The 19,198-nt window shown below is 34.3% G+C and overlaps 1 protein-coding gene across 1 annotated transcript in view; it reads right to left on the reverse strand.

Moving 5' to 3' along the window:
* Positions 1-19,198, reverse strand: part of LOC112991965 (adhesion G-protein coupled receptor V1) — a 294,714-nt gene that overhangs the window by 255,726 nt on the left and 19,790 nt on the right. Inside the window, exons 4-11 of the mRNA XM_064499907.1 lie at positions 14,293-14,477; positions 12,281-12,430; positions 11,067-11,162; positions 9,940-10,044; positions 8,383-8,496; positions 4,637-5,202; positions 3,042-3,312; positions 1,960-2,289 (exon numbers count right to left, since the gene is read on the reverse strand). Coding sequence (XP_064355977.1) covers positions 1,960-2,289; positions 3,042-3,312; positions 4,637-5,202; positions 8,383-8,496; positions 9,940-10,044; positions 11,067-11,162; positions 12,281-12,430; positions 14,293-14,475 — 1,815 coding nt within the window. The 5' untranslated portion in view covers positions 14,476-14,477. The remainder of the gene's footprint in view (positions 1-1,959; positions 2,290-3,041; positions 3,313-4,636; positions 5,203-8,382; positions 8,497-9,939; positions 10,045-11,066; positions 11,163-12,280; positions 12,431-14,292; positions 14,478-19,198) is intronic.

Genomic DNA, 19,198 nt, shown 5'->3' on the forward strand with positions numbered 1-19,198 from the left:
GATCCTGGATAGTAACTCTGGGATAAAAGTACAAATTAATGAAAAGCCAAACGAAATTTTTTCAGCATTTTCTTTAATACCTTTTAAAGCAGAACAGTTCATGAGGAAAAAAAGCTTTGTGAATTGAATAAGAATGAACAGTTCATTACACTAATTTTCACTGTTAGCCTTCCTGTCCATGCCGAAAACTGCATCTCAGACTATAGTAGGTTATTTAATTGAGGATGTTACTGAAGAATGTTAATCTCACTTCTCCAGTTTCTCTACTTATTCTTTAGTTGTATTTAAGCTTCATTTCCTCCTCTCCCCCCACCCCAGTTCTGGAGTTGATCCTTTATTGTGCTTAGCACAAGCTCTGTAATCTTCTCATTCTAAACATGTTTCCTGAGTTTATCGTTTATTCACAATGTAGAAGGATTGTCATAGTGACAAATAGCTCTTTCTTTTATATGAATTTCTAAATGGATTGTTTGTGATGCAAAGCCCCTCTGATTTTGTTTACTCAGACACAAAGATCTTCATGGTTCATGGAGAAAGTACATGGAAAAAATGCTGGAATCTACACTTTAAAAGCTTGACAAAGTGCAGAAAATAGCAGCATATGATACACTCTGAAACACTTAACGTGTCTTCTTCAAATCCCACACTTCAGTGGTATTTAAATTATATCATTTAAATGTGCTTGGAATTAGATATTTCAATTCTCTTCTAGATCTTTCAGATCTCTTGCAGATGTAGAACACACTGTTCTAATACTCTGGAAGGCAAGTCCCAATTTAAGTTTAAATGCAAAAAATTGCATACAAGAACAATACAATTCTGGGGAAAATTCCTTCCCCCACCTTCCCTTTTTTTAAATGAGAACAGGGAGGGGAAAAAAATCTCTTAAAGCTTCCCAGAAGCAATTGAAACATTTTTGGCAAGCCATAGTACATAAATAAATAAATAAAGATAAATTTTAAATCCAAATATTTAAAATCAACAACTTCCATTTGAAAACTCTAAAGAAATCTGACTTAAAATGAAATAACAAATAGGGACTAAGAAATGCCTCTGTGATTTGCACTTTGGATGCGCCAAGTCCCCCCTGTTTCTGTGTATTAAATTTACTCTCTGGGCTCTTCATCCTCTGACCACCACAGTGGTATAGTTAATCATGAAAAGTACAACCAATGGGGGAGTCTGAACTGCAGATGAAAAAATGAGCATAATAAATACCAGCTACAGTGCTCAGGATGTTTCACAGCAGTATTTCTGAACAAAAATTTGCTAAGAATTAAGTGAACTTGGTTTTCCCCAGTGAAAAATTAAACTCTTCATTGGAAAGTGAATTTTTTTTCTTTAAATATTTTTTCTGAAAACCCATTTTCTGTCAAAAAGTTCTAGTGAATTTTTTCAGCCAATTTTAATTAATAATGGCAAAAGTTCACCTCTTCAAAATTCAGATAGAAAAAAGGGGGAAAAACACTAAAAGAGCAGCAAAGAAAACTATACGAAGAAAGATGGAAAATACACTTTTCAAATTCTCTGGCCAAATTAATACATAAATGAAACATGGTATATGTTTCATTATTTTTAATTTATATTTCCCGGCTTGTCATTATGAGATTTGTCATGCTTCTGTGAATTAATCTTAAAAGCTTTAATTTGAAAGCCAAGGGGTAGACAGAAAAACATACATCAAGAAGTAACTAACTTTTGTAACATTGATCTTGTTCTGTTGAATTCCACGATTAATACCTGAATCCTGTTATAACAGGTTATTTGAAAAGTTTGTGTAATTTTTAAATAATGATTTGGAACAGAACTCTTTATGGCATATTTATGGAAGCTGTCTCTTTAAAACAGACAGGTTTCTTGGCTACAGATCTAAGTTTATTTACAGGATTGGTCATTTTAACTACACTCAAAGGTAAGGAGTTAAGGGGTTAAAGAAAAAAAACAACAAAACTGAAATACCTGAATGAGGAAATGAGCACCATTTTGAAGAAATGCATCATTTCTTATTGGTATATTTAAGGTATCTTGGGCTTTTCCTTCTGGAAATGTGAGAATGCTTTTTCTAGACATATTTAGAATGCCATCTTTTGCTCTCTCTGGATCCAAAGCTCCAGCCGGAATGTACAGTGCAGTATAAACCAACTGCACATCTCCAACTGTTCCTCTCTCCCTTGCAAAACTCAAGGATAAGAAGCGTCCCATTGGATTGCTTTCAATCTTCTGATTCTCCATAGGATAAAATTTTATTACACCATAAACATCATCACTGTCCTGAATGTAAAACAAAAGCTGCAAAAACGAAAAACATACCTCATACCTTTTCTCCTTAGTGAATCAGTACTCAAGAAAGAAATTAGATTGACAGCCCCAAAGTGTTCATTGTACACAAGCAGCCCAACATGGATGGTGGTGGCTTTCCCACTATACTTCATCAATGTGCCAGAATGAGCACTGAATAACTGATTTCCTTGGTTCAGCAGCCAAAGTGAACAATTAAAAAATGTTTCAGATTGTGCAAAAATTCATTTTATTCACCAAGTTCATTCCAATCATTTCTAAGAAAAGCAAAGTAGGGACTTGAGCAACAAAACTGCTAGCAATGCTAGTCACCCTTTATTTAACAGTTCAGAGCTTATTCTTAATCAACAACCTATCCTCTTCAAGCTGTTACTCTCTGTGTAAAACATTCCAATAATCATTAAGACAGCAAATAGGCAGAGAACATAGCTTTCCTGCGAGATTGGCACCAAGCCATGTCTTAGCAAGCCTCATTGAAAGGCAGCATTTATGCAATGCTATGTATGACGGAAAATAATCATAGTTGGATGCTACTTCATTAAAAATACCTGCCTTTGTATACTATATTAAGACAAATACTTTGGATATGGCTTTACATGCCAAGAATAAAGTAAGGATTAGCTTGCTCAGTTTATATTCAAGCACAAACCCTTCAGCCAGTCTAACCAATATTATCAAAACTGGAGAAGTCCCTAATTATTGCCTCCTTCCTTCTCTGAAAGAAATCCTGAAAGCAAACTTACCTCAAATGGATCGCTGACTTCTGCCCCTCCCTGTATTGTATGGGCTAAAAGTTTCAGAAGATAGGGCTCTGCCTCTTCTGGTATATCATCATTAACAATGTGCAGAGGAATTGCTACCAGCATCTGTCCTTGATCAAAATATAACTCCCCAGACTCTGGAATGAGGTCTGCAGTCACAGGTGAGGGATCACTACTATTACGGGTTATAATCCAGGTAACAGAAACATTTCCATGTGTTCCACCATTTCTTACAATTGTGATCCCTTCAAACCTATGGTTTTGAATGAAAATAAAAACCCACAACATATAATTATAATTCATCTTTGTTTACTTATTTATCCATCCCCTGACAGGTTACATTGGCTTCAGTGGAATTAGTTTAACTGCAGAAAGTAACATTTGAATAAGGGCTTAAAGTCTGTGATAACATACATGTAGACTCTTCTTACAGAACGCTTATTCATGAGCTCTCTGTAACATACCTAAAGATATTTGTAAAAACTTATTTATTTTGTTTACAGTGAGAAAGATATTGAGAAGTGGAGCCTTGGCATGTTTACATCTGTCAGGGGAAATATGTGTTAAATTTCAGAAAACTTTTTCTCTACTGACTTTCTACACAATTTATAAATTATATCAAAATACAGTTCTCAGGCATGAACATCTAAATAATAATTCAGAATGAACTATTCGCCTCTGTACTGAAACATTAAGTTATCAATATTTATAAAATTGAAAATGTCGAGTTTCCTGCATATGACAAGCATATGACTACAAGAAAAAGTTTGGGAACTATGCCTTATGAAAATTTAGAAAGCAAGATTCATTTCTTTATTGTGTATAATAAAGAAAGATAAGTACTGAAGCACTAGGCTCTACATACCAGAATATATTCTTCTGAAATTGTTCATAACATGATAGCTTGACACACAACCTGCTTCTCTGGGGATGAACTAGTATAAGTACCTAGCAAGGGACACTTTTACTGAGACTGTCAATATTGAGTAATCAGTCCTATCTGTAAACACTTGTACATAGCTTTAATTTTTATAACTCTGTAAAGTTACAAATATTTAACTTATTATTTAACTTATTTGGAAGCTAAGGGTACTCAATGTTTCTTAGGAGAAGCTCAATTTTTTTTTTTTTTTTTTTTTTTTTTAAACCAAAACCTGACTTTATACACAGTATATGCAAAAATTTATCAGGAAAGGCATCCTGAACTCTATTCCCCACTTGCATGTACTAATGACTGGCAACATTATGGCTTCACTGATCCTGCATTTAGATTAAGAACATGTCAATATTTTGATAATGTAATTAAATATTTACAGTTCATATATGCTAAAATAACTCCTGTATAACAAGATGTATTATTCCTATTCCCTTGAAATCTTTATAGACACAGTACGTAGTAATTACAGTCTGGGTGATTTCTATATTAAATATTCAGTAGCAATTTTATAATTACTTTTAATGAAATCTTAAGGATGCTTAAATATGCCAAACTTTCTACTTTCCTAGAAGGAAGACCCAAAGCACTGGTTTTATAAATCCCTTAAAATCACTAATCACTGTTTGAAGATCTATAGTACCTTGAAATTCGGTCTTCGTCAATGATAACGGTCTGAGCAAACAGGATACTGTTGATTGATAGCACTCCATAGGGTTTATCATTTGGTTTGATGGTAACATGAACAACGGATGGATTAACTAAAACAGCATCTCCCTGCAAAGTGTCCTCAAGCAGCATAATCTGAAAGGTCTCAGCAATTTCTGGTATGGCATCATCAAGGATCTTAAATTTCATATAAGTTTCATGAACTAGAGATGGGAAAATGATAGTCATATTTGGCTGTAGATCTAGGAAGTCTAAATTAAGCTGTGCATGTGTTGATGAATTCCCAGTTATGATAGTGTAACTGACAGAGACTTCATATTCATCAGGTCCAATTAATTTTCCGCTGTCATCCTTACCACGAACCACTGGAATAGTTAACACATCAACTTCCTCAGGCACCATATAAGCACTCTGAACAAATCGCACAGGGCTGTCATTTTTCTTAATATTAATCTGAACAGAGTTTTTTGTGGTGTTGATTTCAGCCCCTCCCTCCACACTTCTCAGATGAACAACAAACAATTCATCATTTTCAGGTATCTGGAAAAATAATATTAGCAACTAGGTATAAGTCACATTTCAAATATAAGCAGAACAGTCTTACTGAGAAATATGCTTTATATATTTTGTAGAAAAGGGAAATATACAAACTTGACAAATCATTTCAATATTAAAACAAACAGGAAAAAAGCTTAGGAGCTTGTAACTTTGACTGAAAATCCCTTCTCAAAACTGAATGCTTCCATTTTCTAAAATAAACGGTGCTTTAGCAGTAAGAAAAAGGGGGGGGGGGGGGAAGGCCAAACAAAAACAATACACAAACTAGGCAGGAATCAGAAAAATCTGGATCATTCCAACTCAAGATTATGAGGAGATCCAATTGCTGCTATCTGAAACCACCTCTATTTGGAAAACAGTTTTCCTCCCAGTTATTTAGATTTACACCTCCATTAGCTGATGTTAGCACTGATTTTCCTCTATGCATGCCTGAAAGAATATGGAAACAACACGTGGGCACAATTTGCCTTGACACTGCCATTTCTGTATGACTGGAAAAGGAACACTTCCTACTTTCAGACACACCCACATCCCTAAGGAGAATTTCAAACACAGATCTCAGAATGTATTTTCTGCTGCTTAGTTATTTATTAGATTCTGATATCTTTTCAACTAGACAATTGTTTAAACTATATTTTACCTCCACCTATTTCTTCTCTAATAACTGATGCAGCAGATAATACAGAATGGCTTATGAGCCCCAAATTAAAGAGCTTAAGGATGATATTTTTGCTCTATATTACTACATTTTATTCCTCATATCTTGATTAGTTAAATTAATTTCACTACTAATGATTTCACTTTTTCCATTATTAATGTGCATATAGGTGAATGTAAATCTTTAAAAATTATGAATGATCTTTGCATCTGATCCTCACTCCATACTCTCAAAAAACTAGTATTATATGCTTCTGAGAGAAGTTCCAGGACAAAATTACTTTTTCACTGGTAATGGTAATATTTATTCTGTTATAAAGTCGACAAATCCTTTTATGCATTTTTGTTTACTGAGCTAAAAAAGTTCCGAATTTCATGCTGTCCAATATTTCTTCTCTTTCTTGCTCATTTGCTAATTGGCCACCCTCAGATCCTTTTTTAGGGCTAAAAGAGTGAACATGCAGCTCTCTTTATAGCTCATGCCAATTCTATCCCTTTTTTGGCCAGTGGCACTTAAATTTGCATAATGTTGTTGACTGACGCAGCTTTTTTTTAACCTGAGATCTGGAAGCTCTAAATCATCTCTCTCCTATACTGAGATACAACAGTTATTTTGTCTTACCAGAACAGCTGCTAACTTATGTTTGGTTTAGTCCACTGATTAATATACCCTCTTGCACAGTAAAAATACGCATTTAAGAAACAGTCAAAGTCCATGTAGAATTTTAGTTGTAGATTACATCCCAATATCACGAATAAATGGGACATCCTGGAGCTCTCAATTGCATCGTGATTGACCAGTAAAAACACCAGTGAAACTTCAAAGACTTTAGTATAAAGGATTCTCAATGTTGCCTTGCCCCTTTCCTTTTCTCTTAAACAAAGTTTCCACTATTCTTCACTAATAAAAGAAATGTATACAATAAAATGACCATAAAAGCAGTGCTGTGGAGATCAGATCTGCAGCCTCCTAATTTCTGTAGGAAAAAAGGCTCGTTTCTTTGTTTTTTCTCCCTTCTATTCCTAAAGGCTCTAAGTTCTGAGAGTAACAGTGGATTCTTATGAATTCCACCACGATCATCATCCATCTTCCACGTACTTGCTTTCAGTGAGGGGACCAGCCACACCTCTGCAGACCAAACTCTGAGTCACAGAACTTTGAGAGCAACTTCCAAAGAAAAAACATCACATCCTCCCAAAGAGCTTAACAATTCTTTTTTGTGTATAAGACACAAAAATACCACATCTTATCTAAAAGACATGTTTCTACAGTTCAGACACACCAGGCTGGCATAGTCTCTTAAGACTACAGATATTACTAGAGACATAGAAAAACACCTTTTTTAAAAACTATTAGAAAAATTGAAAAAAATTGCTTAAAAGATGATCACTTCTGAGAAAGCCACCTTTCCACTATTAATTTTTCTTGTGAATTTCTGTATTAAGTTGTTCTGTACCATATTTGCTTATTTTGGTGCCTCTATTTCTCCCCACCCCCATTTTATAAAGAAAAAAATACAAAAGCGTGGGTAAGAAAAGATGAAAATCACAAATCGAAAAACACAGAATGTTTTGTTTACTATGAAATAGAAAGAAAGCTTCAAAACAGAAGAACTTCATTTTTAAATGGCCAATTCAAAAACTGAAGAGTTATAATTATCACTTAGTGTTAATACTTTGCACAAGACAGTCTGCTTGTTTTAGGTATTTTTTCATTTTTTGGAGGAACTTTCTTTAATACACTTCTACCCTGGAAAATGGGCATATAAAAATGGATGCATCCTTTTCAATATGTCTTGTCCTTGTGAACACTCAATGTGTTACATTGTTTAACAGCAAATATAACATCTGCACTTCACACTTACAAGGAGCAATCAAGTTAACAATGCATAAACTTTTGCATTGTTAGCTGAAGGCAGAGGAGCTACTCAGACTTCACTGAGGATGTAATCAGAAATGCACCATATAAGCAATGACTCAGGTTCCCATTACCTAAGCAATTAGCAAAGACAAAAAGAAGAGTCTGAGTTAACTATGCAAACGTGGCCTGAATTTGCAAGGCGGGCAACTAGAAAAAAGCAGAACATATTTAAAAATATAGAAAGGACAGTCTAATAGATAAAGAAATACATCGGAATCAATACCTTGTTAAAGAACATCACCCTTGGCCAGACACCTAGTACCTCAGCATTCTGCCTTGAAAAAAAAAATATAATGCTTTCCTGTTTATAGGTTTCTTGCAGAAGCACCTAACAGGCGCAGTCAGAGATGGCAGGACACGTTCAGAAACTAAAAAAATTCACTGATGAGAATTACAGAGATAGCATTATAAAGATTAAAAAAAATAGTCCATACTGCCAAAATTTAACATGACTTCATTAAGCAGAATCACTTCTTAACTTTACCTAAAGCAAGTATTTTGGTAACCTATTATTTCAAGCCCCTAGAGAACAGAAGTTAACCTTCTACATATCCAAACCTAAAGTGAAATCAACTTGTGCTTACCTGATCATCCAGCACTGTTAAATTATAAATCAGCATTGATCTACCAGGGGCAAATGTAATATTTCCCTTAATTGGACTTAAGTCTTCTTCAGCTGGGTTTGGACCATCCTCTATCTACAAAGAATCAATTTTTATGATGACATATATACAAAATGACAAGTATAATCATCAACATACAGTGCATGACATGCACAGCAACTGACTGTCTATTCAGTCATCTCCTATCTCACAAATCTGCATATTCAATTGCAAAAATCTGCCCTTTTTTGGCAAATGTAGTAAGTCAGAATAACCACTCAGAAAGAAGTAGGTATAGCCAGAAAAAGAGGAAGAAATCTACTTCCACATAGGCTTAGGAGGACTCTTTGTTATTAACTGATGCATAATTGATTCTTTCACATTACTGAAAGAATGTTCATTATAATTTAATTTAAATCAGAAGTAATGCATAATAAGTTCTAAGACAAAATAACAACAGTAATTGGTTTTGTGTCCTTCTTTTTATCTTGATTGTGACATTTATAAATAATGAAAACCAGTGCAAATACAGCTGAGCTTAAACATTATTGATATGCAAATACTAATTTGTTACATTTAACAGTGAAACCTAAACACTGAGAAGCCTTTTAGAGGTAATGTAGTTTTTTAATATAAAATACTGTAAATTTTATTTCAACTTATGTATATAAACCATTCGGTGAAATGAACCTGATTAATTCTGCAGATAGCAAAATTTATTGGACCTTAAAACAAACAGATCTGCAATAGATTACACAGAGAACCATGTTATGCACTTCAACTGTATATACTATATTTAGCATGAAAACAAAATCCAGTACAAAGCTTTTCAGATTTTGACAAGTCTAAATCAAACCCCTGACAACCTATAAGACTAGAGAACAGATAAAGAAACAGAAATATTAAGGCACCTTTGCTTTACATACAATTTTATAGCATATAGTAGAATCTCAGCCAGATAATAAAAAGAAAGCAAAAAATGCAACCTCTCTATCATGTTCAAATCAAGTAGGTAAACAACAACCTAAATATTCAAACTGACTAATTATTCTGAAAGCTTCAGCTTTTGGGAGCTCAGCCTGCAGTGTCTTACAGGGACAGAATTTCACTAAATGCTGAGCTCACATACTTACATGTTGAAAGATGGGACAACATTAAAGATCCACTCTGATGTTTCTTTGTAAAAAAAATATAGAGAGATTTTGAAAATAAATTTAAATAAGACATTTCTTACACACTTAATATGCTTTGTTTGTTTTCTAGTGATGCAAATATATGCCTCTCAAATATCTTTCAAAACTACAGAGAATATTCAGTTTTCTCTAGTATCTCTTAATTTTTCCTCCATTCAAACTTTCAGATGACTACAATCTTTTCCTTGTGACAAGGAATGATCCCATTTTATGGAACAGATTTAACAAATGCAGATATTGGTATTTTGGCCTTCCTCCACTTATATATATACTTTCATAAGCTATGACTACAGCCTTCCAGTTTCATCCAAAAGGCTAAGGTATGAAGTCCTTTTGACAAACTCACCTCAAAAGTCACGATGACCATCCCATAGGTTCCCCTCTCCCTAATTAGAGTGAGAGGCACAGATTCATTTTTACCCCTGGGCTCATTCACTGTGATTAAGGTAGACTAATGAGGAAGAAAAAGAGACAGGCAATCAGGCACAGATCAAACATTACAGCAAAATGAAGAACCTGTTACCATAGAAATACCAAACTCCCACAGACAAGTTAATCCAATCTGCAAACCGGTCCACTGATGGCATACATCTCCTAGCAACCAATTAGTTCAGCTAATAAAAGGCTTGAAAGATTTCAGATAAAGAAAAATCATCATAAGTTATGCAAATAGTTTTTTTTCTGTTAAAAAAAACATAGTCACTATATACAGGATATCACAGGATAATCAATTAGGTCACGCTATTGGTTGCTTTTTCAGACTATGGTAGGTAAAAGATTTTGAAGAATTTAAGTAATTCAGGGAGCAGTATGGCTTAGTACTGTGGTTCTGAAAATTTCTAAAGCTCTTGTGCTTTTTCAGTGAAGTCCTTTACAAAGATTACCTTGCCATAATGCTGACAATAAAGCATAGCCCCTCTCTCTACTAAAACAGTCTCTGCATTATTGCAATTTTCCTCCACTATACTAGAGTCATCCCCAGCATCTTATCCCAGAATTTGCATATATCATTATGGTGTTTCCTTCAGATTGAGAGTTAAGTGTAAAAATGCTCATTACAGAATGGAAAATATATACATTTTCAAGATTTTCAAAGACGCATGCTTACCTTTAATTTTTCTCTGGTATTATTCCTAAGTTTCTTCATTACTATATTTATATCTCAACCTATAGATGAGGGGCAGTGAGACCAAAACAACCTTAAAGAAATTTTATCTTTAACATTAGCAGCATAGAACTTCACCAAGTGTGAGATGCTCAGGCTATGTCTCAATAGCTAAATGCATATAGTACTATTAAAGCTGTGTATTTGTGTGAATTAGGTACCTATGTATGAATTGCCTCTAGAGATGTTTTCAGAGATGTAAATCAGAATCACAGTTTTTAAGGGAGTCAGTTGAACAACTAACTAGCATCTTTGAGAATGCTTTCTAAAATTATCACGTATACCATACAAAAAAAAAAAAAACATACCATGTTAAAAGAAATTATTCCAAAGGCATTGTCATTTGATAATATTGTTACAGTGACGGACTTGGGTGAGCCAAGCTTTATTCTTGCAGATGGTTTCTAAAATTAACAAAACAAAACATTTAATACAGTGATAGGCAAAAACCAGAAAATACAGTTTGGTGTCACTAAGTAAATATTAATTTAACACAAATTGTATGTCTTTTTATTATCTATTACAATGACAATTATTCAGAGCAATAAAATGCACTAAGATAATTCTTACTCAGTGGGGAAAATATATTAGAAAGAGTGAACAACAAACTTGTTAAATCATTACTCATTGTTTGACAATCTATTAACGATACAATAGTAATAGGGAACTAGGCATGAAGCATTTAGTATTGCCAGGAACTCAAGTTGTTCTTTTCTTCCCAAAGTTGTATAAAATGGAAACTTTGATGCTAACTATCATATGAACAGAAGTATCAGCTAAAGGAGAGAAATTGTTTCCAGCAGTGTAAAAATGAGGTACTACATTTATGAATCAAAGGAGGGATGAAAGGAAAATACATACATCTGTATTTACTGCCAACATCTCCTGAGTTCTATAAAAATTGGCAGTAAAAAACAAGATTCTTCTTTTTGAGCTGATTTCAAAGTTCAAAGCCATAAACTGTTACCTACCCTCCCCCCAAAAAAGAGAGAATATTCATGCTCTAAGAGCATTACTCGTCTAAGATAGAACCATATGCAGAGATTTAACAATATATTGTTGAAATTTGTTTTGTTTTGTTTTTTTCTAGGGAGCTCTTGTTTACCCTCTGTTTCCAAAGGACTGGAAATTATGCTGTTTCCTTTGCTACTTCCACCCTCTCTTTGAGGTACAGTCTATACAGGAAAATAGAAAAGGCTAATAGCCTCTTCACAGTCTAACTCTTCTTCATTCTAACAGAACACCTACAAATGTCCATGGCTGAATGCAGTGCTTGCTGAAGTTTCAGATTATGTCTATACTGCAGGGCAACATCATATAGAGACACCCCCAGGAATGGCAAAACCTTCTTAAGGGCAGTAAACACTATCCTGGCTGATCTCCAAATTTTAGTTTTACCCATCTAGATTCAGAATCACCAGTGAGAAGAAGCACAATTACACTGAAATCTATGGAATATCATTCCTGTCAGTCTAGCCAGTGCTTTCTGGGGAAACAGATAAATTACAAAGCTGAGACTTACTGGTAGTGTCAAGTAAAATATGAATGTCTCATCAGCCTCTGGAAGATCATCATCACAGACAGATATATATACAGTTCGGTTTGTTTCTGTATCGGGTATATATGCTGCTGCATACGTGTCAAAAAAGTCTCCTGTGTTTTCTCCATAAATCTACAATAAATACACAATTGAATATCATCTCTTTCCTCCCCCACTATCTCCTATAATATTATTCTGAACTGATTGCACAGATTTCATACATTCTTCTTTGCACATAATTCTCCCAAATTCACCCGCTGCCATCCAGTGCATTTCTGGGCAGAGGGTATAATTAACAGCTTCTTGTATCCAAGCTTAGTAACCAGAAAAAAACCCCACTTTATTCAGAACCAATTCTAACTCCCTTCCTCACAACTCAGTATCTTATGCATGACGTACCATATGACCAGCTTTTAATGGAAAAAACTGTTCTTCTTAGCACAAATCTGTATACCATAAAATAGGTTATCTATCTTAAGCTTACCTTAAGATGTAACTACCTTCTGCTGCCTGTCTCACTCTAGTGAGGAGAAAGAGCCTAGATGCTAGCTTAGACTTGTTTAATATTTTGATTGCTAAAGTTGGGCAAGATGAATTCTTCTATGACATACAACCCTGTTTTCATTTGAGTCTACAAAAAAAAAGCTCATTGACTCTACTATAAGTAAGGTGGTTTGAGGAGAGATTACAGAGCCAGTTGTGTCAAGGTGAGGTCTGTAGGTTAAGTTTACAACTGGAAGCTAAGAATGGAGAGAAGCAATTGAACCAGTATAACTACCAAACTTTAAATTACCATCTTTACAGGCACTAAGAGTTTGAATGAATTATTGTGAACAAAGCAACTTCTGTGGCTTGAGAACAGTGAAATTAAAAATTCAGTGAAGAAAAAAACAAAGTTTATCAGGTGTTTTTGTGGATATACAAAGGCCAAACACTTCCAATTTTAGGCATTTGAATATTTAAAATTCATATTTATTAATCAAAATAGATTGACTATTTGTCAGATGGGTTGAGTGCTGTCAGCAATCATTGGACATTTTGGCAACAGTATTTCTTATGCATCTGAGCCAATACTAGACCTACCAGAACACTCTTAGGCAGACAGGCTATACACACCTTCATAAAAGAACTATTCAAAATATTCAATTTAGAAACTGTGCTTGGCATTTCAAGCCTTAATACTGTAGCTAAGTTACTGTGTTACATACTTCAGTAAAGAGTGCTAGTTTCAAAGTACCCTCACATTTTCTCCAGGTTTTCTCCTCAGATGTTAATAAAGTATGAAATCCCTACAGATCAATATCTATTCCTTGTAATTTATAAACGCTGTATTTTTTCATATTTAATTACAGAAGAATATAGTATTGTGCAGCAATATGTGATAGTTTCCTTTATCGACAGACTGAAGGAATTCATAACCAGTACATCTCTGAAGTATTGCTGCATTCTCCTTACTCATACCACAAAGCACCTTACTCCATAAACATACAGTTTAGTGTACCCTAAAGAGTTCAGATGATTACAGGGAGCACAATCAAGATCATGGCTAATGAGAGCTAAGAAGTAAAGGGAATAATGTAAACATAGCAACCCTGCTCTCAAAGAATTGAACAATGTACCTTTTAAAATTCATAATGACACCTGACTCAAACAATGGAGTTGCTATTAAAATACCAGTGCTAAAGCAAGCTGGAAAGGGAGAAATTGTTGCACATTTGTATTTCAGTATGAACAAAACTCAATCAAGGATATTAACTTGGAGGTCTCCCTCAGTAGTAGGAGCTCGGTTCTTCAGGAGATATTTGTACCTGAAAATATCTTGATACTATTGACATAGCCAACAAGAATTTGCTCAATTACAGTGGGCGTTTGTTCAAAGCATTGCCCCAGTGGGACCCCTCCTTTCTTTTCACTCGCTTGGTAAAAAAATAAGCAACATTCAAAACTTCAGAAAGACATTAATATTTCCTGAGAAGTAAGTGGCAGTTTCTTACCGACACAATGGCTGTGATGTTAGCAGGCTCCCCTGTCCTCTCAATTACAAGACGTATAACAGTTGTACTTGTTTCGTTAACTACGAATTCTGTTTGTCCACTGAACTTCACTTCTGTTTCTCCAGATGTGAAATGATTGACTAATACTAAAAGAAAATGAACTAATATAGAAGCAAAAGGCATCCCTACAGAAAAAGAAAATAATAATTAAAAATAAATTATTTAAGTCAAATATATAAAATACTCTCTATCGCCCTTTCCAATCTGGTCAAGTTTTCTCAACACTACAAATACTTGGATTATCTGACGAGCTTCAGAAATGAGACAAAAACATGCACTGGTTTCATCTATGATCAACTGAGATAACAACTTTCATCTACTTCAGGTAATACATACTGCCTTTGTACTTTGTAAACAAAGTTAATTGTCATCTAAAATTGATTCTAAACGCTTAACACAAAGTCTATTTCATGGTTCCTGCCATTCTTTAACTTGGCTCTCAGACCTCTGATATTCTAGACAGTGTTTGTTAACTTTTTTCAAGTGGAGGGCTTACTAACTTTTTTTGTAAAAAAAATATCCACATTGCCACAGTAGCTTCCATTTCCAACCCACAAAAAATTAGTCTAGGTGTTGACAGTTTACTAACTCTTTTATTTCCACTTTGTTTGCTTTCTTGCTTCTCTTTAGAAATACATTTGAACTGGGAATAAGGGTGGAGAGTTGGTCATTTGCAGTCATCCTACAGACCACCTTCTGACATTTTGTGGACCATGAAATATTCTTGGACTTTTATGTATTTACTTCAGCTTTCTTTTGCTGCATCTCTTATCCCATAATTCTTTGTTTTCTTGTCACGCAGAAACATTGTGGCACATTAATGAGACTGTAACCTTTATATTGACAGATCATTATTTTTATTTGTTAATGCACGAGGCCTGGTTTTCTTTTTCCTTAGGATAAGGCAACTTAAAACTATGGTGGATTTGTTTCTCTTACCTCAGAGCCCAATCCAGTGATGTAATATATGTTTAAGTTCCAGTGAAGTCATTAGGTGTTGGGACTGTGAAAGATGCATTCTTAAGAGGCACAAGAAATTGGAAACAGTTGCTATGTTATGCACGCGCTCATATTGTACAGTGCTGATCAGAATTGAGGACTTGGACACTGAACAGAGGAGATTTCTGTCAGGAAGTTCTGAGCAATTATTGAACAAATCAGAACTACGACCTCTGTGGTGTCCTAGAGACTACAAAACATTACAAAACTGATCTTTAATGGAATCAGTTCTTCCAGCAAGCTTCCTTTACCTTGTAGTCACTATGTTTTAATTTTTTTTTTTAATTTCTGTACAAAGCATAAAAACTATTTTTTGTGATGATACATATAAATAAAATGTCACTTTGCTTAAAGTTGCATTTCCTAGTGCCATGTTCATCAGATAAATCTGGTCAATGGGGGTTAGATAAATTGTGCAGAACAAATTAATATTTGCATATCAATAATGTTTAAGCTCAGCTGTGTTTTTACAGCATTGGTTTGCATTTATGAAAGTAAATGAATATTCTGTCAGAAATGATCCCTGAAACAAAAAATTTCACTTATATACTAAAATGTATTTTTGTAAAGTTTGTCAAATTTGTAATCAGAATACACTTGAAGACCAGTACTGATTCAAAGAGTTATATGTATGCAGTCAGGTAGCTTTACTACAGCACCGAACACCTAATAAGTTAGCCTTTGGTCCACTAAAGCCAACAGACCTTCAAAAAGACTTCAAGACTTTGATTCATCTTACCACAAATTCTGTGTGGACAAGAATTAATTCTGCACTGTGAACATTTGATATCAACAGACTTCAGACATGTTAAAGGACAAGAATTAACCACAGACATGACATATCAGATAACTTTATGTTTTAAACACAGTCAAGAAAACTTACTGTCTCTTGGAAAGCTTATAAGCAAAGACTGGTGGGATGACAAAATTAGATGATTTTAATTACCTTGTAATAAAATATTCACCCAGCTATACTGAACACCACTGAAGAAAAAGGTGGGTAATGAAAATAAGTGCAAAAGATGAGGACCAACCATTATCCCTATGAAAACAACAATCCATTTTACAACCTATTGGAAGAATGTTTCACTATTTCCAACAAGAATGTCGCATAGTAAAATAATTTCTGCTGTGGAACTTCACACTGCTATGAACAGAAGTTTTATTACCATGAATACAGTCCTTTAAGATCTCCATGGCTTTTATTAAGAATTCAAAGCATAACAGACTTTCAAGGATCAATGCTTTATTTCTACATATCTATTTAGCTATTCTAGTGCTGAAAAAAGCTTAAAATAGGAAGCAAAGTTGAGAAATTTAAAAAGAACAACATTTCTTGGAATTAAAAATTCTCAGCATTTCAAAAGCTGACGATATTAACTTGCAAAGTATTTCTGCTCTTTATTACGTGGAGTTGTTCTGAAAAATACAAACCTTCAAGCTTGAAAGTGAACAGTTGTGTAACCTTTGTAAACTCTGAGACAATTACACTGTCTGCAAATGCAAGCATCATCCACACCAAACTGAGGAGTTTGTTGACCTTTTAGCTTCAGCTGTTACCTCGTCATACACTTTGCAAATATCTTCCCACGGTACACACTTCTAGTAAATAATACTGAAAACATGATCCTTTGGGGCAAGATTACAAAGTTTAGAATTACTTGAATTCTATTACTTCTACTAGAGGGCATTCTAAAACTATAGGATTACTCCTGTGGAACAAGAGAGGTTTCACAATCATACCATCAATTATTTAGCTGGTGTGTATTCTTCCTTGTTACATTATTTGTAGTAAGATTTACTTTGTACAGCCTGCCAAAACTAGTTTTTGATCTGTTTATATAAACAATTTAAAAAAATATATTAATTTTTAAAATATTTTTTAAAACTGATATAGTAAAAGTAACAAAGACTGAGAGAATGCAAAACAAATCTATTCAAATATCCAAAAACATATTATAGGTCACAGTATTTTACTTTATTAAATACTGATCTCACTATTCCTGATTTTACATAAATTTATATACTGTGATTTTTCTTATTAACTCCATTGTTTATAGTTCAGCAATAACCTTGGCAAGATCAGGACTTAAAATATGACTCTTTCCCCACTCCTGCCCACCTCAGTATATCAGACAATCACTGGTCAAAATTTTAATTTTGCTTTCCTTTTTTTTTTTTTTTCCTCCAAATAATGCTGAGACTCTAGTCATTCTTCACAGCTAAATTTTGATAAACTAAATGTTTAATAGATCAGTCATCTCTGATACAGCCAAATATTACTGAGTTCAGTTCATTTAGTTCAGGATATTCAGTCAGTCATTTAAATATTTTTGAAACAACCACCAACATTAGGTATCACGTCTCTTCAGGAGTACAGACAAATCAATGGATCAACTATTATGTTAGTCTGTTCTGACTAAAGCCATTTCAAATAATGATTTGCACTACCACTGGTAGTTTAAAGCGGTGTTACATACTGAGGCCTGAATGATGTTGGTGAGTGTCTTATTATAAAGGTTTCTACCATCAAAAATGAAAGAATTTCTCAAAAGAAATCATCTAGGACTTTTAATAGTATTAAAGAATCTTAAAAGACTAAAAATTTTATTTTTATTGGACATTCCAATAAAAAAATAAAGAAATCAAACTCTCGATTGAGTCATGATCCATAACTAAAATTTTTTTTTTAGTTTGCATTTTATAGCATCTTCTGAAGTATACTTATGTTTCCCCTAAAAAAAGCAGAATCCTAGTAGAGAATCCAGCACAGCATATACTGATTCCATGAAGCGATTTCCATAGTAATACCCCAAATCATGTAAGCAATACCATTTCAACCTATTGTCCAGCTGGAGTTTAGAAGTAGGCTTATGAAACTGATGTTTATCATAATTGATGAATTACCAAGATTAGCTTGCTTTTTTCCCCCTCAATTTCTGGAAAAAAAAATCAAAAGATTAAAGCCTATAAAGAATAAGAGGTCTTTTCTGCAGATTTTTACACTGGCTTCCAAGTTTAATAAACCCTTAAGAGAGTAAGGCTCTCCGGTTGTTTTTGTTGAAGGATGAGGGGTCCTACAGAGTGGGTAGCCCATGGAGAGATCAAGAAGGAAAATGAGAGTTGCAAAAGACTCCAAATCTGAAAGGAAATGGAGTGTAGGAAGCTAGATATGGAAAAGAGAATGGCAAAAGAAAGAGGAGTTTATTAACAAAGAAGCAGACGGAAATAGTGATTAAGTACCCTATCCTTCAGACTTGCCATTGCTGCTTGGCAGAAGAGACAAGCAGGTATTCTGAAGTAGAAACTCTCCAAATCAACAGCTACATCTTGATTACCATTGCTCAACTTTGCATGACTCGTTGTTGATTTCTGAAGTCCACCGATATGGCACAGCAGGGCAAGTGTAAAGTCTAGTGCACTTTTCATTGCCTGCCCTTGTCTACTTCCTGCAATTACAAACACCCAGCCAAGCAGAATATTCAAAAACTGGCATGCCAATACTCTGCATTGAGTACAGCATTACAGCTACCAGTGGTTGCCAGAGAGAAGTCTATTCACAGCAGAGATGTCAGCACCCAGCAGCATCTTTGGCTGAATACAATGGAAGAGAGATACATGTGCTCTTTCATATGTAAAGAGGAGATTCTCTGTAGTACATTGGAATAGCACACAGCAAGAAGTTTCACAGGGTCATTGCTTTTGCTGCACCTGTTGTAGGAATATATTAAAAACCTGCATGTTCAGCATTTTTATTTTAGGCATTCTCAGGATCACAAATCTATAACAGTATTGGAAAACAACCTGGGAAAACAGTAGGAATTATGACAATTTTGATTCACTAAAA

Source organism: Dromaius novaehollandiae, chromosome W (assembly GCF_036370855.1).
Source record: "Dromaius novaehollandiae isolate bDroNov1 chromosome W, bDroNov1.hap1, whole genome shotgun sequence".
Classification (NCBI taxonomy): Eukaryota; Metazoa; Chordata; class Aves; order Casuariiformes; family Dromaiidae; genus Dromaius; species Dromaius novaehollandiae.